The sequence below is a fragment of the Amblyraja radiata genome, chromosome 1, assembly GCF_010909765.2.
Source record: "Amblyraja radiata isolate CabotCenter1 chromosome 1, sAmbRad1.1.pri, whole genome shotgun sequence".
Classification (NCBI taxonomy): domain Eukaryota; kingdom Metazoa; phylum Chordata; class Chondrichthyes; order Rajiformes; family Rajidae; genus Amblyraja; species Amblyraja radiata.
This window is the reverse complement of record NC_045956.1, coordinates 25,132,042-25,157,993: the sequence shown is the minus strand read 5'-3', so window position 1 is coordinate 25,157,993 and position 25,952 is coordinate 25,132,042. Positions and strand designations below refer to the sequence as shown.

The 25,952-nt window shown below is 40.9% G+C and overlaps 1 protein-coding gene across 1 annotated transcript in view; it reads left to right on the top strand.

The window, feature by feature from the left end:
* anxa10 (annexin A10) overlaps nucleotides 1-25,742 on the top strand; it is a 46,937-nt gene extending 21,195 nt beyond the window's left edge. The window contains exons 4-11 of the mRNA XM_033034139.1: nucleotides 1,367-1,457; nucleotides 3,697-3,776; nucleotides 10,729-10,788; nucleotides 10,928-11,021; nucleotides 13,394-13,489; nucleotides 13,648-13,706; nucleotides 21,135-21,257; nucleotides 25,674-25,742. Coding sequence (XP_032890030.1) covers nucleotides 1,367-1,457; nucleotides 3,697-3,776; nucleotides 10,729-10,788; nucleotides 10,928-11,021; nucleotides 13,394-13,489; nucleotides 13,648-13,706; nucleotides 21,135-21,257; nucleotides 25,674-25,742 — 672 coding nt within the window. The remainder of the gene's footprint in view (nucleotides 1-1,366; nucleotides 1,458-3,696; nucleotides 3,777-10,728; nucleotides 10,789-10,927; nucleotides 11,022-13,393; nucleotides 13,490-13,647; nucleotides 13,707-21,134; nucleotides 21,258-25,673) is intronic.
* The last annotated feature ends 210 nt before the right edge of the window (nucleotides 25,743-25,952 follow it).

The window sequence follows — 25,952 nt, the reverse complement described above, 5'->3', positions numbered from 1 at the left end:
ACTCCAGAACGTTGTGACTTTTTTTGGCAAACCAGCCTTCGCAATTCCTTGTATCTCATCATTGTTGTTAAGTTGCATCATTATCATCCAAACAAAGCAGAAGGATCTGGATAGACAAGTTAAAGGATCAGTGAAGATAACAGCACAGGTACATGTGGCGGTGAAGGAAGCACACAAGGTAGCTGTCTTCATTACAGCACAGAATTTAAGAGCAGGAAGGTTATGGTACAATGTTATATCACATTGGTTAGACCACAGCTGCGTACAATTCTGGCCACTGCCTTATAGGAAGGTCATGATTGTACTGGAGAGGGTGCAGAGGAGATTCTTCAGAGTGTTGCAAGAGGCAGAGCATTTCAGTTATGCATATGCATATGTTCAGATTGTTCTACTTTCAGTGGAGCAAAATAATATGGGGGGGGGGGAATCTGATAGAAGTATACAAAATTATGAGAGGCATAGAAAGATAACTAGTAAGAAACATGTAGGAACGAACTGCAGATGTTGGCTTAAACCGAAGATGGACACAAAATGTTTGAATAACTCAGCGGGACAGGCAGCATCTCTGGAGAGAAGGAATGGGTCATGTTTTGAGTCAAGATCCTTCTTCAGACTCTTTTCAGACAGATAGTAAGAAACCTTTCCCAGATAGAATAGGTGGTAGCGATAAATATTCACAATAGCACAGATGTTTAAAACAAGAGGAAACTGGTTTACAGTAAGGGTTAAATGGTTGAGGGGGATATAGGGAATAACTATTTATCATAGAGGCAGTTGCAATCTAGAATGCATTAAATGAATGGTGGGGTCAGGTGTACTCAATATATCTTGCCAAGCACTTGAATTACCAAGGCAGAGAAGGCTAACACTCAAGTGCTAGTAAATGGGTTTAATATGAAAGGGGGTCGAGGCCAGCAAGAACATGGTGGGCCAAAGTATCTGCTTTTGTGGTGTGTGACTGTGACTGAAACCGTACCTTATGTGGTTCTAGAGTCATGGATTTACATTAGTACTTAAGAGGGGTGTGTTTATGGGATTCTCCATTAGTCCATGAAGGGACATGCATCCATGTGAAGATAAATTTATTTTACTTAAATCACTACTGCCCAAAATCTATTATGGTATAGTTAGGCAAGGCACCGACAATAATAATATTCATTGTATTGTGCCCCTCCTAAAATACAATTTTTGATCCTAATATCAATGCAGATTAATTTTTTTTTTTACCCACTGCTAGTGTTGCAAAATACATTATCTCTCAGTTGATGTCATGGCACAAATGCATTTGTTTCACAGACCTATTAATCTAGTAAGACCTTTACAAGGGTATTCGATGAACTATTTTATTTTCTCTTTTCATATGAAGGGTGCAGGTACAGATGAAAACTGTCTAATTGAAATTCTTGCCACAAGAACAAACAGTGAGATCTACGCAATCAATGAATGCTACATGATGCGTAATGTATTTTTTACATTATATTCAAATCATAACTTTCAATTCAAATTTCCAGAAATAACAGTTTGGAATGAGGTGACACTAGCCAAACCATATTTATGAAACACCACTGTGTGCTACAAGAAAATAGTTGTGGCCTAGTGGTTGAACCATTGTAATTCTTATGATGATGTTGATCCCAATTACAATGAAAACACACAGTACTTGCGCTATAACTCCAGGATAAGCACTCAACTAAGAAAACCAAGCCCAAAGCCAAAGTATTATCTAACTATCTAACTAAATATACCAACTTACAATAAATTACTCCAATTGCAAAAAAACACTACCTACATATTAATTAGCTCATTTAAAAAAAATGAATCCTGTAGATGCAAGTGTATCATTGGGGTTATTAAGTGGGCACCTCCCTTCATTGGTGTTTCATTGAGTTATGGCTTCATAGTCGTAAGATTTTGTCCTTGCAACAAAAAAGGATTGGTCCATTTTAAGCAATTAGGTTTGTTTCTTCTGAAAAAATTTGGAGTATTATTTTTAGAATATTGAAAACCTCAATTGCAGAGGTTGGTGGATTGGAAGATGAATTTGATGATGTTCTATAGGTTGTGGCGACATTAATTACAGGCCACACATACCTCAGGAACTAAACACCTTTGATAAAGAGTTGAATATTCAGTCCAGCCCACATCAAGCAAACTGCTCTTTCCTGCATGTTATCTATTATCTTGGGTATTATTCTGTCTGTAGCCAGACAGATCTTTATACACTTGGCTTAAGCTTTGACAGAGAACCTTCGAGGAGCCAGAGTTATTTCACACATCACAGGAGTACCCAGATTGCGTCCTTTACTTATATGAGGGTGTTAAAATGGCTAACATAGTAAATCACTCCATCTGATTTTAAACCAGGCACCTTAAAAGGTTACACACTAGAGCAGCGTTTCTCATCCTTTTTACCCTTGCGGAACCCTTGAAATAATTTTCATGTTACAGAGAACCCCTACATAAAAATTATTATACATCTTTATTCATCTCTTTCTTTCTCTTTCATAAACTTAAAGTTCATAAGGAAAACATAATATATTTTTCTGATAACTGGTTTAGACAAAAAATGACTTACATTGTTCTCAGGCTTATTGACAATGCAAAAAAAACTGACGTTCTCTAGGTCTGCACAAAACTTGAGAGTCTTCAATTTACAACAGAAGTCTTTAATGCTTTACTTGATACTGGCAGTAAGACAACTCCACACCCACACACACCACACACACCACACACACCACACACACCACACACACCACACACACCACACACACCACACACACCACACACACACCACACACACCACACACCACCACACACCACCACACACCACACACACCACCACCACACACCACCGCCACACACCACCACACACTACCACACACCACCACACACTCCACCACACACACCACCACCACACACCACCACACACCACCACCACCACCACACACCACCACCACACCACACACACCACACACACACACACACACACACACACACACACAATCTCAGAGCAGATCTATGACAGACCACTGCTTGAGTAGTCTGGATTTTTGGACTGTTGGAAGTTAATGGGATTCAAAATAGCAATACTTTTATCTTTGCTTAATGACTGAGTTATTCATATTCATTTGTTATTGAATTCAATAACTATTACAGTTGAGTTTAGTTTAGTTTAGAGATACAGCGTGGATATCAGATGCTCGGCCCACCGATCCAGCAATCCCTGTACGCTGACACTATCCTTCACACTAGGTACAATTTACAATTAACCTACAAACTTTTATGTCTTTGGAATGTGGAATGAAAACTGAGCACCCGAGAAAACCCACGCGGTCACAGGGGGAATGTACAAACTCCATACACCGGGGTCTCTGGTGCTGTAAAACAGCAACTTTACCACGGCACCAATGTCAATCATTCTCACATCATGACACTTTATAAGGAGGCCAGACCAAATATAACCCTTGTTTTTAACTTTTGCCTTTTTAAAAAAAGTTTCTATTGATTTGCTATTTCACTGGTCCTCACATGAACACATTTATTGAATTGAGAAGTGACCTCATTCCAAATTAATTTCAAGAACTCTGGGTGACTAGTGTTACATCATGCCACAGATGTTCCTTACCCATTGTGCAAATTATATATTAAAAGAATTAACATTGGCTGGCAATATAATTTGAATTTTATTTATTTTAGAATTCGGCATACAACTTCAAGAGGATATTGATTCGGAAACATCAGGGCACTTTAGAGATGCTCTCATGTTGCTTGCACAGGTATCTTATTAATATTGTCTTCAATGTGCATTGACTTTTGTGAAAGTAATCTGATGTTGTAATATAAAACTCTTTATGCAACTCATTAATTGAGGGCTGATCATCCTGATGATTTCTCATCTTGGGACAAACTCATAAAAATTGGAAGTTCACTTTCCCCGTTGTTTGCAATTGGAAATGAATCATGTCTAAACAAAATATCTTATGCCTTCTGTAAGCGGAGGTAGCACAGTGGTTACTGGCTGAAGCTGCCTCACAGCACCAGACACCCTGGTTCAATCATGACCTTCGACCATGCATGTTTTCCCTGCGACCATGTCGGTTTCATCCGGGTGTTCAGGTTTCCTCCCACATCTCAAAGACCGGCAGGTTTGTATGTTATTTAACCTTTTTCAATTGCTCCTCATGTGTAGGGAGTGAATGGGAAAGTGGGATAGAACTATGGCGAACTGCTGATAGAGTCATAGAGTGATACAGTGTGGAGACAGGCCCTTCAGCCCAACTTGCCCACACTGGCCAACATGTCCAAGCTACACGAATCCCACCTGCCTGCGCTTGGTCCATATCCTTCCATACTAGTCCTATCCATGTACCTGTCTAATGCTGATCATTGGTTGGTGTGGACTTGGCAGGCCCAAACTGCTGTACATCTAAACTAAACTGAACCAAAATATGGTACATAATATAAGTTATTTTATTTTATCCTTACTCAAAAGTTTTGGAATTTACACCAGTCATCTGTCAGAATTGTAAATGCATTTCAGCACCTGTAAGACCCAAATCCTATTGGACCTGATTCTTTACATTGTGCTGAGGAAGGTTGATGGGAATTTGGCTGTGCTTGACCTTCTCCAAAGACAGGAGAATATGAATCATCCAATATGGTGCATTTGTCTCAGTGAGGCCTCAGGAACAGACAACACATCTGTTGCAATGTAATCAGAGGGACAGTCAGACTGGTTAGAGAACTAGGATGGGGGATTGGTCCATCTCTCCCCCTTCCCAGTTCTATGACCAGTCTGACAGCCCCTTTGTTTACATTGTATTTCTATCTGCCTTGTTGTCATCTTCTCCTAGCTAGCATCTACTATTCTACATTTTCCTTGATCTGCATCTTTGATTTCTTACACTTCCTTATCTCTGTAACACCTTCTCCCCTGACGCTCAGTTTGAAGAAGGGTCTCAACCCGAAACATCACCCATTCCTTCTCTCCAGAGATGTTGCTTGTCCCGTTGAGTTACTCCAGCATTTTGTGTCTATCTTCGGCATAACCAGCATCTGCAGTTCCTTCCTGCACAATGCATCTGTTACAGTTGGATGCTGGGATGTATGGAATTTCCACCACAGTAAAACCCTAAGCAATGCAACCTCAGAAAGGGACAAGAGATCTTATTCCAATGGGAACCGGTGAATAGATAGGGTGACATTTGCCTCAATGAGACAACAGGAATGCCCCTCTGTACTCAGCAGAGGTGTGGAAATAGACCCCCAAGATAAAACAAACATCTTTGGGCAGGAAGGTCAATCGTGGACTTTTGTGGTTCATTTAAGCTCAATTTCTTGTCTAAACCTATGTTATCAAGAATGTACATAACCCCACATTCCAACATCCCAAATAGGCTCCAAATAATTTGCTTCCATTAATTTTTCTAATTTTCCTCTGCAGAATGTGCCCTCAGGCATATTGTAATTATGGCCTTGTATTAATTTGATTTCAAAAAAGACTTGAATTCTAAAGACATAAGAGGTTCCCATCTGATAAGGCAAATGTGCTCAGGCAGAATAGTTTCATGATAATGCCAGGCCACAATTTTAGAGCCGTTTATCCTGATAGTTTCCAATATTCAATCTTTACACAAATGCATAAATTCCTGGCATCATAAAGGACTTAGATTGCAATTCAATTGAAATTATAATCTGAACATTTATAGGAAGAGAGTAAAACAACCTAACCATAAAAATAAATTACAGCATTTCTGGGAAGTAGTTATGCTGTCATTTGAGATATGATGCAATGGAACCCAATGCAATCACTTCATAAAACTGCCGACATGAGACCTCCGACTCAAACCAATAACTGCTTCTCCCGAAGAACTGTCTGAAGAAGGGTCTCGACCCGAAACGTCACCTATTCCTTTTCTCCAGGATGCTGTCTGACCCTCTGAGTTACTCCAGCTTTTCATGTCTATCTTTGGTTTAAACCAGCATCTGCAGTTCCTTCCCGCCCTGTTTCTCCTTCCACAGATGCTGAGTGTTTCCAGCATTTACTCTTTTTTGATTTTGCATTTGCAGCAGGTGCAGTTTTCTTTGATTTTCTCAAACTGCTCGGTCTCTCTGCTATGAACTGAATATCGTCATCGGTAATCCAGAATCACTGCCTATAAATGAGCACATACTTTCCATCATCATAAAATGTTCCAACCCCAAAAGTAGCAGATTCTTACCCTGGCTCTCAATGCCATTTCAGAGACAGGGCAAACCCTTTGTGGTCGCAATAAGACTGTGCTGCATAAGCCATGCTGATCAGCTGGGCACTAACCTACTTTAAGAAAGTGAACTTGGGTAGCTCACCAATTTTTGGAAGAAGTGCCTCATTAAATCAAAGTACCATCACTCGTTTAGTACAAGGTCACTACGTACTATGAGAAATGGAGAAGAAATGAACTGCCGCATGGGTAAATGTTGTGATTCTGTCCTCAATCTTTTTAAAGGTGCTAAAAGTGATGCATTGAAATTTAGCCAACGTCTGGCAACAAGTATATTTCAATGGCACATTGAATGGTAATAATAAATAATAATAATAACTTTATTTATAAAGCACTTTAAACAACTACAGTTGCCACAAAGTGCTGTACATGAGAACTCATGAACAAAAAGCTATTACAAACAATTAAAAACCATTAAAAACCGTACAACGAAGGACTATAAAAAACACACTAAAAATTAAAAGACATTAAAAGCACTAAAAACAGGAGCAATGCCTCAGCCAGTGTCGAAAGCCAAAGAATAAAAATATGTTTTTAGGGAGGATTTGAAGATGGACAGTGAGGGGGCCTGTCTGATGTGCAACGGCAAGGTGTTCCAGAGTGCCGGAGCAGCAACAGAAAAGGCTCTATCCCCTCTGAGCTTCCGCTTAGACCTTGGTACCTCAAGGAGCAGCTGATCAGCTGACCTGAGGCACCGGGCAGGAGCATATAGGTGGAGCAGCTCAGAGAGGTAAGGCGGGGCGAGCCCATTCAATGATTTAAAAACAAATAAAAGAATTTTGAAATGAACTCGAAAGTGCACTGGGAGCCAGTGTAGGGAGGCCAAAATTGGCGTAATGTGCTCCCTCTTTCGAGTTCCAGTCAAAAGGCGAGCGGCAGCATTTTGAACAAGCTGGAGACGAGCCAATGAAGCTCGTGCGACTCCAGAGTAGAGTGCGTTACAGTAATCCAGCCTAGATGTAATAAAGGCATGGATTACTGTTTCAAAATGCTCCCGCTCGAGAATGGGCTTCACCTTTGCCAGCTTCCTTAGGTGAAAGAAGCTGGACTTAACCACCGCGCCTATTTGTTTGTCTAGTTTAAAATCACCGTCCATCCTAAAACCCAGGTTCAAGACGGTTGGCTTTACAGACAATGCCAGTGGACCCAAGTCAACAAAGGGAGGTTCACGGCAGCCATTGGGGCCAAACAAAATCACCTCTGTCTTCTCTTCATTAAGTCCCAGAAAGTTTAAGGCCATCCAGGACTTAATGTCCTCAAGACAAGACAGAAGTGATTTTAGAGAATAGTCTTCCTCTTTCCTGAGTGGCATATATAACTGGCTATCATCTGCATAAAAGTGAAAGGAGATGCCATGCCTTCTTAAAATTGAGCCCAGAGGAAGTAGGTATAAGGAGAAGAGCAGGGGCCCTAAAATTGGTATTCCCACGTAAAGCAGTGCAACATTATAATATTACATTCACACTTTTTTTTTAAATGATTTATTCTTAGTACTGACTAATATTTTTATTAGTCAGTGATGCTCAATAGTTTGTGGCTTTGTGTAATAATTACAGCCATAAAACTCCACCAATAAATATTCCCATTTGAAAAGTGAAAGACTGATTTACTGAATGATTTTGTGTTTTCTGAGGTTGCGGCTGAACAAATAATGCTGCCAATAATGTACGAGCACTGGCCCTCGCTGTCAGAGAGCAGGATCAATACTGGTTTCCAGCTGCTGAAGGGGAAATTGTTCTTTTCTCCTTTGCTTTCAAATGCAATGCAGCTTCAGCAAATAGCCAATGTTTAGCACACACAGAACCTTTGGGAATCTAGCAGTAATGACATGCACCACATCTTTTCACCTATAGGCCAGGGTCACTTCTTTAAGTGTGCCTCAAGCTTGTTTCAGGCAGACTTAATAACATGTTGTATTATCAGAAACCACTGATTCGAAGCATTAATGTATGTGTCTTGACCTGGTGTGGATCAATGTTCGATCAATTTTCAAACTCCAAAATGGTCAAAATCAGACCAGATTGGTTTATTTGTAAGAGGATAGATCAGTCCCAACTTGAGACATGTTTACTAGGTTTAACACGCCTCAGAGACAAAATAAAAATGGAGGGTGCAGCTTCCTAAAACTGTTAGGTATCAGTGGAAGAGTGCCCTTCAGTTAGTGCTTACTTGACTTCTTCCTACATCTAACTTTAAAAAATTTCTGATGCTGATATATGCCCTGTCTTATGAAATAGGCGAGATTACAGTAAAATCTAATACTAAAACAGAGTGTCCGAAGAAGGGTCTCGACCCGAACTCGACCCAAACCCATTCCTTCTCTCCAGAGATGCTCCCTGTCCCGCTGAATTACTCCAGCAATTTGTGTCTACCTTCGAGTGAATTACTATTCAAGTTCTCCACCTGGTCAACACAATTCTTGAAAAGCCCCGAACCCCATTAAAATAATTTGTGTTTTCATACAGTTTTGTGAGCTATTTTTGCAGTACTTCTACTGAAGCAATGTTGAACAAATGAGAAAAATGTCTTCCAAATATGACAACAAAATCTTGTTCACCTCTTTCATTCACTTGCATTTCTTTCTAAGCTAGATGCTTCTAAGTGGCAAACCACATTTTATTTTATTGCATGAACTCACATTTAAACACATTGACATAATTTTTCATTACCACACAATTATTTATTTATTGGCAATTAACTTTAGAAATTGAAATCATTAAGACCAATATCGTGCTCTTTTGCCACCTATTGATAGGAAGAATGTTCTGCAACATAGAGGGAGAGCATGAGAAAGATGGAGTCCTGCACCAATACTTTATCTAAAGCCTTTATGATGTGCATACATCTGCGTATGCATTTCCATTTTTCATATGAACTATGAAATAAAGTGGGCAAAGGTTAAAAAAAGATAAGCTATTGAAATTACTAAAAATTAAAATGAAAGCAGAAAATTATCAAATTATAATATTGTTCCATTTTAACAGGCACAAAGGGGTAGGTGCTAAGTCAGAGCAGATGCAAAATGTAAAACGTTTAAGAATAATACCAGAAGCATGAGGGTATATCTATTTGGAAAGGATGAACAAATCATGTCTCCTTTTTCCTCAAAAATAGGAGTCCAAGGGGTGACATAAGGGTTTTGTTAGATTGCAGTACAAATTCAATGATTCCAGCTCTCTTCAAACTTTAAGTGCTGGACTAGCAAATTTCCTGGACTATTAGATGTCATTTGTACCCTTACGCACTTTTAGTTCTAATTTTCCATTTAAGATGATGTTCAAAGGGGAGATGGGAAACAAGGCCTGGTGAATTTCAAGGGAGAGTTTGAAACAGAACAGGGGATGCAGGATAGACACAAAATGCTGGAGTAACGCAGCGGGACAGGCAGCTTCTCTGAATAGAAGGAATGGGTGACGTTTCGGGTCAAGAAACTTCTTGGGGCTGGAGTCAGCAGAAAGGGAAATTATAGATATAGACGGTGATGTAGAGAGACATAGAACAAATGAATGAAAGATATGCAAACACGTAGAGTCAGAGAGCAGGAGGAATCAGAGGGGTAGCAGCGAGAGAGCGTGTTACAGAAATCTCGTCAGAGAGAGGAGGAGAACTTTGTCAAAGTAGGCCTACCTTGAGGAGTTTTCACAGTGGAGCAGATAAAATATGAGGGAAGGAACTCCAGATGCTGCTTTCAACCGAAGATAGACGCAACATACTGGAATACTGTAACTCAGCAGGACAGGCAACATCAAAATCTTTAGGAAGGAACCGCATATGCAGGTTTAAACCAAAGAAATACACAAAATATTGGAATAACTCAGCAGGACGAGCAGCATTTGGGCCACAGTGCGTGAAAGGGAGTGTGGAAACCCGGGCATCGGTATGATGAAGGACGTGTAGGATCGGACACCTGTAGAGACAGATAATACCCATAAGGATTTGTGAATAGTCAGTTAGCAGATTATCAGCGTTTCATTGTAAAAGATACAGAGAGAATGTTTCCATTGGTGGAAAGATGCACAATTAGAAAACATTGATATCAGTTGGTCACATGGGAATTAAGAATTCAGATCATAAGAAGAATTTGTTATAACAATGATTGCTGCTCAAACGAGCTTCCCTTCATTGTTATATCTGATGATTTACAAACTGTTCCTTATAATTCATCACAACTCTCTAACTGTATCTGCTAAGATCTTTATATTCACCGGGTATCTCTAATCCCTATAGTTTATAGTTTGAAACTCAAGCCGAGTGCTACAGTTTGAGTTACGACATTTCCATCTTGTGTTTATGTTTGAAACTACAGGCTCTGACATTTCATCATAAAACACAATAAAAGAATCGCACAGAGAATATTATCATTACTAATCCTATCAGATCATTGAGAAAATACGTGCGTGGCAACAAAATTCTTCCTTGTACTTATTACTTTTGTTCACCAATTAATTTTGTGAAAATTTCACAGGGAGCCAGGGAAGAAGGATATGGATATGAGGATCAAGGCATGGCTGCCCAAGATGCTACGGTAAAAGGAAATTATTTTGCATTACTGGCTTTCACATGTACATTGCTAATTCTATTAAAAAAAACACATTGCACAAATGCATCTGAAGAAGTAAAAGACAACACCATTAATTATTTCTTTCAACGTTTTTATGTTGCAGGCACTTTGGGAAGCTTGCCAAGATGAAACAGGGGAACATAAAAGCATGTTGCAAGATATTTTATGTAAAAAGGGTTTTCAACAGTTGTGGCTGGGTAATTACAGATTACGAATGTTTGACATAGGAGTATTAGCATAAAGAAATCATGAAGAAATAAAGGCTTTCATTCAATGTGTATAGCGAGAACTATATTTAAACTTTCATGGGGATTTTTTAATTATTATATATCTCAATCAAAGAAACTACTCATCACTTTCTTCTGCCACTCTGCAAATGGATAGAAACTCCTTTCCCTTATGCAGTCTGTCCCTTGTGCATTTTTGCCTCTGCTCAAAGATTGCATGTTAGGCAGGTACATGGATAGGGCAGGTTTGGAGGGATGTGGACCAAACGCAGGCACGTGGGACTACTGTATCAGGGACATGTTGGCCGTTGTGGGCAAGTTGGGCCAAAGAACATGTTATACATTGGATCATTCTATGACTCTAGGACTACGGCTATGTTCCAACAAGAAGTCACATATGGCAAAATGTAGCAGCAGTATCCACAGCAGTGTACAGAAAGAACGGATGAACATCTACATTAAGATGTAGGGCTAAAGAAAGGTCCCAACCCAAAACATCACCTATCCATGCTCTCCAGAGATGCTACCTGACCCACAAAATGAGGCACTGGGTCTTAATGTCAGTGTGGACTGAGCTTCAGTCAGCTAGCACGCTGCTAACATTAGCTACATCTGGCTGGCAGGAAATAGGAAAGGCATTATCAAATCAGCAGAGTGAGAGAAGGCATGTTATATTGAAAGAAAACAACAAGTTTGTGTTCCCAGGCCATTGCCTGAGCAATTTTGGCAATCTATTTGGAAGACGGATTGTCAGGTAGCTGCAACATTCACTCTGCCCCATTGAACTCTGCAACACAGCACTCAGAGTTTGCATGACAGAAGGCTGGTCAAGGGGTAACACCTCAGGGTCTGCCACCTGCTTGCTGATGGTGGCGGAGAGAACTCCAGTATAATCAGTATCCAGCACTGCAAAAAGTAAGGGCAGTATGTGCATTGACAGGGTCCGATCCATATAGATACCACGCAGAAAATACAATGCCCCAATACAATGGCATCTCAGGGACTTGCGTCAGATTAGGGGCAGCAGTCATTGTTGCAATCAATGCAAGGTAGCAGACTATGAAAGCTTTACTCATTCAACAACTTGCTGGAAATCTAGTAATACATGTCTTTATATTAGGTGAGTTTTACCAATTGGGATGATCATTTTGATAGTTTGAAGAGAATGCACAATGTCCTTTGCCTAAGATGACCATGTTTTGCAGATACATTTAACTGCTTCTTGTTTACTTTCTGCTAAACAATTCTCTTGCACGGTGAGAATTTGTCTAATTTCTTGAAAACAATTCAAAGACAAAGCTAAAGTTCGATGTCAAGAACCCAATTACATCACGGCACATTTTATCCTGTAGAGGCTTCGCGTTTACAAGAGTCTGGCATATCTGTGTCTGCATTTGAATTATCTGATTAATGGTTTTCCTTGTCTAAATCAATTTTTATTAATGCCCCTTAGTGTATTGTTAGCAGATTTATTAAAGGATCTGATTTTAACTAGGGTCAGGAATTGGGCGAACTGGATCATCCAGACTTTGGCAGTACAAGAGTTGGATTTTACAGATGCTGAGCATCAGTTAGAGGTTCCATCTCCATTTCCCACCTAATGCCAGCATAAAACATTGTTAGGTACATTGTTAGGTAGCAAGTGCATCCATGTTTTCAAATTAAAATTAAAGTTCTTCATTGTCATTTGAGAAGGGATCAAGGAGCAGCCCAATAGGTGAACAGAGGTCACTGCACACTTCCAGCAACCAACCAACCAACCAACCGTTGGACCATAATTTGTCCAGATTGAATAGATTTTGTAATTAATGTTATAAACGTGTAATAAAATTTGGTCATGAAGTAATTAAAATGCTTGGACATGTTAATATTCCTTTAATGGATATGATAGTAAATAAATTCCTGGCAACACTAAATGTTTTCCTTATTAACATGCCCCATCACGAAGGATAACCTTGACTTACGAAAGCTACAATAAATAAAACTTATTTTCTATGTTTTATTTCTGTACTTTGTTAGGTGTGATTTGAGCAATAGGATGTCTGTCCTCTTCAAGCATATGCAAATATTTCCTATGCAAACGACAAGTTATGAATCTGACATCAAGATACATTTCCTAAAATAGTTATCATGGAAGCATATTTGCCTTCCTATGACTTTAAGTCATGGCAGCTATGACTCCAATCTTGATGACATTATTTTCTTTACGACCTGGTATTCCACTAAATTAATTTCTCTGTTAAAACTGCCAGAAATCGGTCCTTATTAATTTGCTGGAGGTAGATGATTAAATCATTGCTGAAAAGCCTCTTAACGTTCTTTAATCTCACATTTATTTGCAGTTTTTCAAGAGTTCCAACTCGTGTATGGTCAAGATATTCAAGATGCAATAAACAACTGCTATGAGGGACACTTTCAGCAATTACTTGGTGCAATTGGTAAGTTAAACATGTTAACTGAGTAATGTGTGCTAAATATTAGGTTTAGGTTGCAGTTTAGTTACAAAATGCATTGCATTCCAACTTTAAGTTTATATTTTTGTTTATCTCTGTTGTCATCATGATTAATCTATACCTTTTTATGTCATTTCTCCTAGTCCTTTGTGTTAGAGGCAAAGCTTCTTATTTTGCACGCAAGCTCTACACTGCCATATACGTAAGTAATGTAGTTCTAAGCCACTGCAGATCATTTTCTTAAATCAAATTGAAATTCATCAGTACAATCCAAATGATATGTCGGACACATACAGTACAGAAACAGACACTTTGGCTCAACTTGTCCATGTTGATCAAGATACCCCATCTAAGATAGTCCTATTTACCCAATCTGATCCACATGCCTCTAAATCCTTCCTATCCACATACCTGTCCAAATGTCTTTTAAATATTGTTATTATACCCGCCTCAACTACTTCCTATGGCAGCTCATTTCATGTCCCCAGCATCCTTTGTGTGCCCCTCGAGTTCCTATTTAACCTTTCTCCTCTCACCATGAACGCATGCCCTCGGGTTCGTGATAGTCATAACCAGGGGAAAAGACTGTGCACTCCTCTTGATTATTTCCCTGATGTTTGTACACATCTCTATAAGATCGCCCAGCATCTTCCAGTCCCCGAGCAATAAAGACCTAGCCTGCCCAACATTGTACCTCAGGGCTTTGAGTCCCAGCAACATCCTTGTAAATCCTCTCTGCACTCTTTCCAGCACAATGACATATTTTCCATAGCAGGCTGACCAAAGCTGAACATAATACTCCAAGTGTAGCCTCACCAACACCGTGTTACTCTTGCTTTTTGTCTATCTTTGGTTTGAACCAGCATCTTTCTTTTAATCAAAATAAACTTTATTTAAGTAAAAAAATATGGACAATACAACAACTGTTGCAAAAAAAGTCTTCCGACATTCTCGGAGACTATACATACATTAAATACTGTTCACACACTATTTTACCACCCACCCATGCCACTCATGTAGCCCCCTAGGATGACATCCCTTCCTTTGTTTGAGGGGCATTTCCATCACACCCTGCCCCCCAATGTCCAGCAGCGGAAGGACACTAGACTGTGGTCTTCCCCCAAAGTGCCTTGGCGTTGGCTGCACCGAGCTTCAGTGCACCCCTCAGCACATACTCCTGCAGTCTGGAGCAGGCCAGTGGGCAATATTCCCCGACGGACATCGTGCTCTGCAGGGAGGTAAACCGGCATCTGCAATTTCTTCCGACACTATACTTTCTGCCTGTTCCTTAGGCGTGACCACCTCACAATGACACTTATCACTGAGACTCTCACAGCCCCAGACAAGGATGTGGTAATTCAGCCGTAGCTCAAGTTTCTTAATGCTATCTGTAAGATGCTGCAGCTGCATGCAGCTCCCATAGGTGTAGTCCACAGGAAGACTGGAAGTCTCCCTGACATCCCACATTTGGCTGAAGAAGCATACAACTGTCCTAGCTGCTAGTCTCCCTGCGCTAACTATAGAGGAACTTGTGAAAGGAAAACACCTCACCTTGCTTTACCGTCTACCTTGGCTCAGCCACCTTGCCAAAAGCTTTCAAACATTTTTTGGAGCATATGCCTGGATTAGCTACAGGGAGAGGCTGGACAGACCTGGATTGTTTTCTCTGGAATGCTGGAGATTGCGCAGAAACCTGATGGAACTATATAAAATGATGCGAGGCAAAGATAGGGCAGACTGTCAGAACATTTTCCCCAGAATGGAAAAAAATCAAATACTAGAGGAGATAGCTTTAAGAGAGGGGGGGTTTAAAGGAGATGTAAGGGACAACGTTTTTTACACATAGGGTTATGAGTGCCTGGAACACATTGCCTGGGTTGGTGGTTGAGGTCATAACGATAGTTGCATTTAAGTGGCTTTTGGATCCCTGATGTGGATATGCAGGGAATGGAGGGATATAGATTTTAAGCAGGTAGATAAGAGATTATCATGGCATCATATTCGGCGCAGACATTGTGGGACGAAGGGCCTATTCTTGTGTCGTACAGTTCTACGTTCTACGTATATTCATATAAATATTCAGCTAACATCTATTATTTTGTTTGCTAGTTTCTTGTTCTACATGATGTAAATGCTTAAATGCTGACTGACTATGATTTTAGAAAAGGAGCCTTTAGAAACATAGAAAAATAGGTGCAAGAATAGGCCATTCAGCCCTGCGAGCCAGCACCGCCATTCAATATGATCATGACTGATCATCTAAAATCAGTACCCCACTCCTGCTTTTTCCCCATATCCCTTGATTCCTTTAGCCCTAAGAGCGAAATGTAACTCTCTCTTGAAAACATCTAGTGAATTGGCCTTCACTGCCTTCTGTGGCAGAGAATTCCACAGATTCACAACTCTCTGGGTGAAAATGTTTTTCTTCATCTCAGTCCTAAATGGCCTACCCCTTATTCTTCATTGTGACCCCAGGTTCTGGACTCCCCCAACATCAGGAACATTTTGCCTGCATCTAGCCTATCCACTCCTTTAAGAATGTTATATGTTTCTATAAAATCCCTTCTCAAATTCCTGTGAATATAAGCCCAGTCGATCCATTCTTTCATCATATGACAGTCCCGCCATCCCGGGACTTAACCTGGTGAACCTATGCTGCACTCCCTCAATAGCAATAATGTCATCCTCAAATTAGGAAACCAAAATTGCACACAATACTCCAGGTGCGGTCTCACCAGTGCATCTGTACAACTGCAGTAGGACCTCCTTGCTCCGATACTCAAATCCTCTTTATGAAACAGGAAGTTGATATCCTGCAAGCACTGGGGCCCCCTACTGTTATAAAATCAGAAATACAGAACATGAAATTCAATGCAGAAGAGCGAAAGAAAATATTTGACAGGAAGGATGTGTTGATATGTTGATATGGAAAATTGAACGGGCTGGAGATATTTGTGCACAGATCTTTTTGAAGTGACAGGAAAGATTGGTGAATTGTTGATAATGCTAAAGGAAGAGAGATGATGTAAAAATAATTCACTTGAATTTACTGCAAAGTGGAGGCAGAAATCATATTTACATTTAAAGTGTACCTGGATGAGCACTTGAGGATGTATGATCCACAATAATATGCACCACAAGCCAGTAACTGAGAGAATTTAAACCCCATCTTTTGCTGGCTTGCACTTGTGGGACGTAATACTCCGAGTCTTGTAAGCCTGAATGTTATTAACAGTATCATCGAAAACAGAAGACTCCAAAGATATACAGGTTTGTAGGTTAATTGGCTTGTTAAATGTAAAAATCGTCCCTGGTGGGTGAAGGATAGTGATAATGTGCGGGCATCGCTGGTCAGCGTGGACCTGATGGGCCGAAGGGCCTGTTTCCAAGCTGTATCTCTAAACTAAACTAAACTAGAAGAAACTAGATTTTCTAAGACATTAATTTACCTACAGCTAATATATTGTATTCATTTTCACGTATGCACTTCAAGAAGGGGCACAGAAGAGGTTTATTACGTTGGATCCAAGGAGGATAAATTATAGTAATATGCTGAATGAAGAAATTAGAGTGATTTTTCTCAGAATTACTAAGGGCAGATTTGATCGAGGTCTTTAATAACATGCTAGGATTCAATAGAGTAAATAAAGATAAATTGTTATTTTGATGGATAATGTGCTTCTATATTTAATTAATACAATTGAGTATGATTGAAAGTAGAGATAATGAGATGTAATAAACATTTATAGGAACTAATTGCGAGTATACATCAACTATGGGCTGAAATTGTGAACAACATTGAGTTATCTTTATAGATTTAATCTGACAGCAGCGCCCAGGACGTGCTAAAATTGAACAACTTAAATCTGTAACATTCAGAACCTGCAGTCCCCTCATTGAGAACATGCAGAAGCCCATTGTAAATGGTGGAAGGAGCACACTATCTCTCAAACTACTGTTGCCCCACCCACTCCCCGCCTACACCTATCCTCGCCTGTACCAACAACTCCACCTGTGGAGGAATTTGCGATTCCTCCGCACTCCCCATCAGCCTCCCTACAGAAATGCAGCAGAAGCAAGTCATCAGTGGCTGAGAGGAACTCTTTCCCTATCTTTCACCTCACAACCCTCACCTCCCACAAGCTTCCCAATGGAGTGGAGCCTATCTACATGGCAGATAGGCAACTGTAAAAGATGCGATACTTTCACTCCAAAACTGAGGGCAACTTCAGTCATGGAGCTGAGGTACACAGATGACATATCCTAACAGGCGCATTTAAAGGCCAAGCTAAATATAGAATTCAGAAGATGATCCCTGACATATACCACAACACCTCGGGCTACACCATGATATTGCCTTAACAGAGATAACATATGACAGTACATGATTGAAACAGACCCTTCCGCATCATGTCCACACAAAACATGATGTCAAGTTAAACTAATCTCCTCTGCCTGCACAAATACCTCAATTTCCTACATATCCATGTGCCTATCCATATGTCTCTTAAGCGCCACTATCATATCAGCCTCCACAACCACCCCAGCAGTACGTTTCAGGCACCTACCATTCTCTGTGTAAGAAACTTGCCCAACACATCTCCTTTAAACTTTGTCTCTCTCACCCTTGTGCTATGTCCTTTAATATTTGACATCTCCACCCTGGGAAAAAGGTTATGACTGTCTACCCTATCTATACCTCTCATAGTTTTATATACTTCTATCTAGTCTCCTCTCAGCTTCTGATGCTGCAGAATAAGCAATCTAAGTTTGTCTAACCTTTCCTTATAGCTATTACTCTCTATTCCAAGCAAACCTTTACTGCACCCTCTCCAAAGACTCCACATCCTTCCTGTAATGGGGCAACCAGAACTGTTATGGGGCGAGCAGAACTGCTGATAACATTTTCATTGGGCATGAGGTACATGCAGGGCATGAGGTACTTACCAGATATACCTGCAAAATATTCCGAAAAACGCCAGTGTTCAAATAAAAGTAAAATTTTCACAGCTTGACATGTCACAGGGTAGAATCTTGCTGGTTTGTGCCACTGATTACACATAGAACCAATGATTAGAACTAAGCATTTAAGCAGCAGTTGATCAATGACTTCAGCCTGTGCATGTCAAATACAAGAATTGTGGACTTTGTGATACATTTGGAAGAGTCAGTTTACTTCATCGCATGGAAGCCAACAACAGAAGCTAGACTTGGCCCTGTCTCACGGTGCGAGTCCACTCACGAGTGATCCCGAGAATCATGTAGAATTAACGTAGCGAGAACGTCGGAACTCGTGGACGTGGCTTAGCGACTCGTGGCGCTAACGGCGGGTACTCGAGAAACTTGTTAACTCGTGAAAATCTTTCAACATGATGAAAGATTTCCACGAGTCAAATTTACTCTTGAAGTAAAAAATTTACACTTTTAAACTCGTTGTAAGAACGTAGTAGCCCGTGAGTTTACCGTAGTGACTTGTGAGTCCACCGTGGGCACCCTTTAACTCAGCGGGACAGGCAGCATCTCTGTAGAGAAGGAATGGGTGACGGGATGATGTTTCCAAAATTCTGCTGCGTCTTTTTGTTACTCCAGCACCGTGTGTTCACTTTTTGTCAACCAGCATCTGCCTTTTCTTGTGTATGACATTATTTGTATCAGTGGCAGTTGATTCTCGCTCCCTTCAGTTTCCCAGGGGGTCGGGACGGAGTACTGGAGCTGGGAGGGAAAGGTGGGTGGGGGGGGGGGGGGGGGGGTAGGGGAGTGGGGGCAGGGGGGGGTTGGGGTGCCTTGGTATGGGAGACAAGTGTAGGAGAGGTGTACTGACTGTGTGGGCAGACACTTTGGTAGTGATTGCCCAAGGGGTTCACTGTCGAGGACTTCATAATGCAGAGAGCATTATAAACAGTTGCCGCAAAAAAAGATTTTGTGTGGATCTGGTATATCTGGGCATTGAAGGCGCTTCTGGTCTGCAGTGTGCAATAGTCACCAAAATACACTGCATCTTAAGAAAGGAAAAATACAAAACATGTCAATCCCACTGGATAGGCCTTAGTCATGGTGCTGTACAAAACGGAAACAGGGTCTTCGGCCCAGCTTGGCCGTGCCGTCCAAGTTGGCGTCTTGGGGTAGTCCTATTTGCTTGCATGTCGCCCATAGCCCTCTAAACCCTTCCCATCCATTTATCTGTCGTTAATAACCTCAAGAAAATATTAAGTCTACGTAAGCCTGCTTCAGTTTCCTGGGTCCAACTCAGAGAGAAGTCTCCCCCCTTTCCAGGGTTAATCGCTCCACTGTTTATAATGCTCTCTGCATTATGAAGTCCTCAACAGTGAACCTCATAAACAATCACTTCCAAAGTGTCTGCCCACACAGTCAGTACACCTCTCCTACACTTGTCTCCCGTACTAAGTCACCCCAACCCCACCCCCCCCCCCTCCCCCCACTCCCTTCCTCTCCCCCACTCCCTCCCTACCCCCCCCTCCCCCCCCCACCTTTCCCTCCCAACTCTAGTCCCGTCCTGAGGGGAACTGAAGGGAGCGACAATCAACTGCCACTGATACAAATAATGTCATACACAAGAAAGGGCAGATGCTGGTTGACAAAAAGTGAACACACAGTGCTGGAGTAACACAAAGATGCAGCAGAATTTTGGAAACGTCATCCCGTCACCCATTTCTTCTCTCCAGAGATGCTGCCTGTCCCGCTGAGTTAAAGAGTAAACTCACGGGCTACTACGTTCTTACAACGAGTTTAAAAGTTTAAAATTTTTACTTCAAGAGTAAATTTGACTTGTGGAAATCTTTCATCATGTTGAAAGATTTTCACGAGTTAACAAGTTTCCCGAGTACCTGCCATTAGCGTTACGAGCTCCTACGTTCCCGCTACGTTAATTCTACATGATTACCATGAGTTTGATTTGTTTTAAACTAGGGATCACTCGTGGGTGGACTCGTACCGTGAGACAGGGGTTTTACTGAGAAGCATCTAAATTGGCAAAATAGCCTCTTAAACCTTGTATCAGGCTAGATTTGGTATTAGGATCGTTCTTTAGTTTAGTTTAGTTTAGTTTAGATTAGAGATACAGCACAGAAACAGGCCCTTTGGCCCACTGTGTCCGCACCAACCAGCGATCCCCGCACATTAACACAAGCCAACACACACTAGGGACAATTTACACATACCAAGCCAATTAACCTACAAACCTGTACGTGTTTGGAATGTGGAAGGGAATGAAGATCTTGGAAAAAACCCACGCGGTCACGGGGGGAACGTACTAACTCCGTACAGACAGCACCTGTAGTCGGGATCAAACCCGGGTCTCCGTCGCTGCCAGCGTTGTAAGACTCTACCGCTGTGCCACCATGCCGCCTTTGATTTTGCAATATGCCAAATTGCATTCCCTGCAAATGTTTCCAACTGCTTAGAGTATGATACAGCATAATCATCCATCATGTGAATTTTTTATGTCATATTTAATAATTACACTAACCACAAATTTCATCATGACTATATAAGAAAGCATTAATTGCATAATTTTGTGGTAAATGAAACTCAAACAAACCTAATAGGCACTGCACACAGAGGGAATAGTTTGCAGAGGCCAAATCGATAACCACAATTTTTATAACCTTAGGACGAAGGCTTTCACAACAGAACCGTCATAAGGATAATGATTTCAAGGAGTGAAGTTGATCTGATGAATATTAAAACAATTTACAAGACCAGCTATGAAAATTCACTACATCATGATATCAAGGTATGGATTACTTATTGAGTTTAATTCAGTTTAGTTTATTGTCACGTGTACCAGGTACAGTGAAAAGCTTTTGTTGCGTGCTAACCAGTCAGCGGAAAGACAATACATGATTAAAATCAAACTATTCACAGTGTACAGATACATGATAAGAGGAAAACAATGGACAATGGGGACCCGGTGTGGAGGAACCGCTTGGGGGGGGTAGAACATAAGGAGTAGCCGGCATGCTTTGTAACTTTGTCAGAGCCTTAGGTGGCTGCTATTCATAATAATTGGGTGTGCAAGCAAAGAATTTCCCCTTGCATAGTCACATGTGACATTAAGGTAGTCCATCCATTCCATTCCATTCCGTGCAAGATAAAGCCAGTAAAGTCCGATCAAAGGCACAAACACATGTAGTGTCCAAGCAATTCCTTAACAATCGGATTTGCCGTTGTCTTTACCACAACTCATGCGTGGTAAATCAGTGTCAGAATATGTGTTGTACTCATGGCCATTATTTAGAATAATTATTCTCCTAAATCTAACTTTAATGTTATTTTCTTTTTATTAGCACCATACTAATAATTTAATTGTATACAGCTGAACTGATCCACTGGTGAGGCAGTTCAGGGTGGACATTTACCCTGCCTTACCTGGTAGTGAATTCACCAAGTTGAACATCTGCACCCAGGAGGTGTCAGGTGTGGCGTAATATGGTATCAGTGGTACATTGTCCTTAGGCAATGAACTGCTGGGACCCTACTCCTGGAATGCTTGACACTCTTAGAAGTAATTTAGTAATACAGCATGGAAAGATGCCCTTTGGTCCATCTAACCAGATGCTTATCCATGCTAATCCGGTTTGCCTTCATTGGACTCATATCCTCTACACCTTTTCAATCCACATTACTTGCCCTTTTGTGGAAAAAGTTGCCCCAATATCCCTTTTCGATCTCTCACCTTAAATCGATGTCCTTAAAACTTAGGCTGTCCACCCTCTGAAAAAGATTGTGAATATCCACCTTATTGATGCCCCTCATAAATTTGTATACCCCAATAAGGTCACTCCGCAGCTTCCTATACTTCAGGGGGAAAAAGGGGGTGGGAAATTGCAACCTTCACGTGGTCCGCCCTGTTTTGACAAATGCAATCCATGCCCTCCATTTCAGTATAATACTGTTTTAAGCTGATAACTCGACACTAGCACTGGCAATAAATACATTTTTTTAAAGCGCCTTTCCAGCCCCTTATCTCATTGGCCATGCTCGGCTGCACATTGGTGTCAATCTGGTGGACTCTTCCATCTTCCTCTAGTCATGGGGGTGGGGGATTGGGAAGGGTCTCACAAGTGGAATAGCCTAGGGCCTCTCTTCATCTAAATCAGGCACTGACCCTCTGACCAAAGATCCTATAGCAGAGCAATATAGACCACTCCTTCTAAATGCAATGGGCTGATGTGTAGTACGCAACGGAGCGGAACGTGGGCCTTTTTTTCATCTATTTCAGTAACCCGACCCGACTCGCAGTGTAATCAACGTTGCGGGGGAACAGTTTGTGTTAATAAATTATAGTTCTGAAAATGAGAGGATTTTTCCCAAAGAACTTTTAATTTTACGAGGATGTTTCCGTAACCGGCTTCAGTCTCCGCACTAGTATCTTTGTTCCACTATGGGATCTTTGGTGCGGAGACGGAAGCCGGTTACGGAAATGGGGCCAAAAATTACCCATGAATCTGCCCATGACCATACTACGTCTTTTTCGTCGAGTGGTCTATCTTGCTTGCTATAGGATCTTTGCCTCTGACTAAAGAAATTTCTCCTCATCTCTCTCATAAAAGAACGTCCTTTAATTCTGAGGCTACGATCTCTAGAACTAGACACTCCCACTAGTGGAAACATCCACTCCACATCCACTCTATCCAAGTCTTTCACTATTCTGCATGTTTCAATGAGGTCCCCCCTCATTCTTCTAAACTCCAGCGAGTACAGGCACAGTGCCGACAAATCATAGGTTAACCTACTCATTCCTGGTAGTTCCTGATTCCTGATAAAAACAAAGATCGATAATCAGAATAATTAAACTCTTTCTTTGATGATAGACAATTACAAAAGTTTTTGGATCTGGATACCAGAGAAAAAACACTGCATTTTGTTAAGCAGCCGTACGTGCTGAATAGCTTCACCCAAGCAATTAAACTGTGCCGCAATAAAGTAACCTCATAGATTCTGCAAACATTTTGAACCCATGATGTTCTGATGCAGAAGAAGGTATCAGCAAATTGAAGCAGGTTTGAAGTACCAATACACCCATATAATAGGCCAAGGACACAAAGTGCTGGAGTAACTCAGTTTCAGGCACCATCTCTGGAGGACATAGATAAGCGACGTTTCCAGTCGGTACCATTCTTCTGGACAAAACATTGCCTATCCTTATCCTCCAGGGATGCTGTCTGACCTGCTGAATTCTTCTAGCACTTGGCGATTTACGCAAGATTTCAACGTCTGCAGTTCATTGTGTCTCCATATAATGGGTCAAATCATGTGGAACCATCAGAGAAAGTCCTCAGTGTGTTTCCCAGCCTACACAGGGGCAGATTATTTCATTGTGGATATCAAGAGGAGGGAGGCATCAACACATTCCTCCCAGGATATGTTGGGGTTTCCATTCTTCTCTAGCCTGCATGAAAAAAAAAAATCAAATCCATTCACATCCTCGGAACACCTCTGGAGCCAGTTTCTCTACTAGCTGTATTGACCTGCAGAACAGTCACCAGGACTTCCCTCAGCAAGTATCCACATAAAACTGTAGACTTGCTAATTACATAATCAGGGTCGGAAAATAATTATATACAGAGCGATGAAGTGGTTTTTCAGTAAGTTTCCCAGTTGCAAGTTTAACCCTGAAACCTGCTTTAAAACATCAGATTTGATGTAGATAAATCCCACAGCCATGTCCATGCATTTTGCCGAGTAAGCAAATTTAAAATTGGCACAAAAATATTGTCAACTTTATTAATCCCTTGCAAACATTGTTCTGGTGTTATGGTCATCTTGAACTTGTACACATGATTTACTTCAATACTAGCACAAAATATAAAAGATATATGAAGAGGAATTGTTTTGACAGACATATATCCACATAAGACAAAATATCAAAATGAAATGATGCTATGCAAATATTAAATCACTTTGTAAATCTCTGCACTACTTTGAATGATTGAAATATACAGCATGGAAATAGGCCCTCCACTGAATATTGATTACTCGTTCACACTAGTTTTATGGTATCACATTTTCGCATTCACGTCCTACATACTAGGGAACATTTACAGAGGACCACCTTTAACCTTTGAGAAGTGGGGTGAAACTGGAGCACCTGGAGGAAACCCACAAGGTCACAGACAACACCGGAGGTCAGGATCCAACCCGGTTCTCTGGCGCTGAGGCACAGCTCGACCCATTGTGCTGCCTGACAAGCATTTTCACTTATGCGTTTAACCGTTTTGTTTTAATTGTGGTATTTGCATCATTAGCAGATATTACGAATTTAATAACATACTTTAGAAATCTATGTCTATTAGATATTTTAGATATAATTAGATATAATTAGATATCAATGGCACAATGCCACAGCTGGGCAGTACAGTGGCACAGCGGTAGAGTTGCTGCCTTGCAGCACCAGAGACCACAGTTCGATCCTGACTGGGTGCTGTCTGCATGGAGTTTGTATGTTGTCCCTATGACCGTAAAGGGTTTTCTTCGAGCATTACAGTTTTCTCCCACACTCCAAAGACGTGCAAGTTTGTCGGTTAATTGGCTTGGGGTAAAAATTGTAAATTGTCCCTAGTGTGTAGGATAGTGTCAGTGTACGGGGCGATTGCTGGTCAGCACGGACTCGGTGGGCAGAAGATCCTGTTTCCACGTTGTATATCTTAAAGTAAAAAAAGTTAACTGTTAAAGCTGCTGTCTCGCCGCTCCAGTGACCTGGTTTCAATTCTGAACTTCGGCGCTATCTCTGGAGTTTGCACATTCTCCCTGTGACCACATGCATTTACTCTAGGTGCTCCAGTTTCCCCAAAGATATGCTAGATGAATAAAACACTGTACTTTCCCCTCGTATGTAAGTGAATGGTGGAATATGATAAACCTGATGGGAATGACGTGAAATAGTATTCGTGTAAATAGATGCTTAATCTAGGGAACTGATGCATTCAATGCGGGAGTACTGTATACTGCACTCCGTATCTTCTGCTCTCCCTATTGTACGAGTTTGACTTGATTGTAGTTATGCATAGCGTTATCTGATCTGATTTCCCCGTCCTTTTCCCTGTACCTTAGTACCTGTGACAATAATAAATCTAACCGAACCCTTGTGACAAAGTCACAATAGTGATAGCTAAGATTATTTAAATGCCTTTTTTTTAATTTCTTTCAGAAATATGCATCAGGACACTATAAGACAGCTCTCTTGGCAATTTGTACTGGTGATGCTGAGCAATATTAAATAAAGGAAGATACATGATAAAACGTCTGAAGTCAACAAAACCCAACTTCACTGCAGGGAATGTAGATTATAAAGTCAAATTCTTATCTTTCAAAACATTAGTTAATTGTACGAGCCTATTCAGTTATCATAACTAAATCTCTTTTGTTGAACTACAGAGAACCTTTAGAGAAATATTCTGATAAATATTGTGAATCATACTTTAAACAT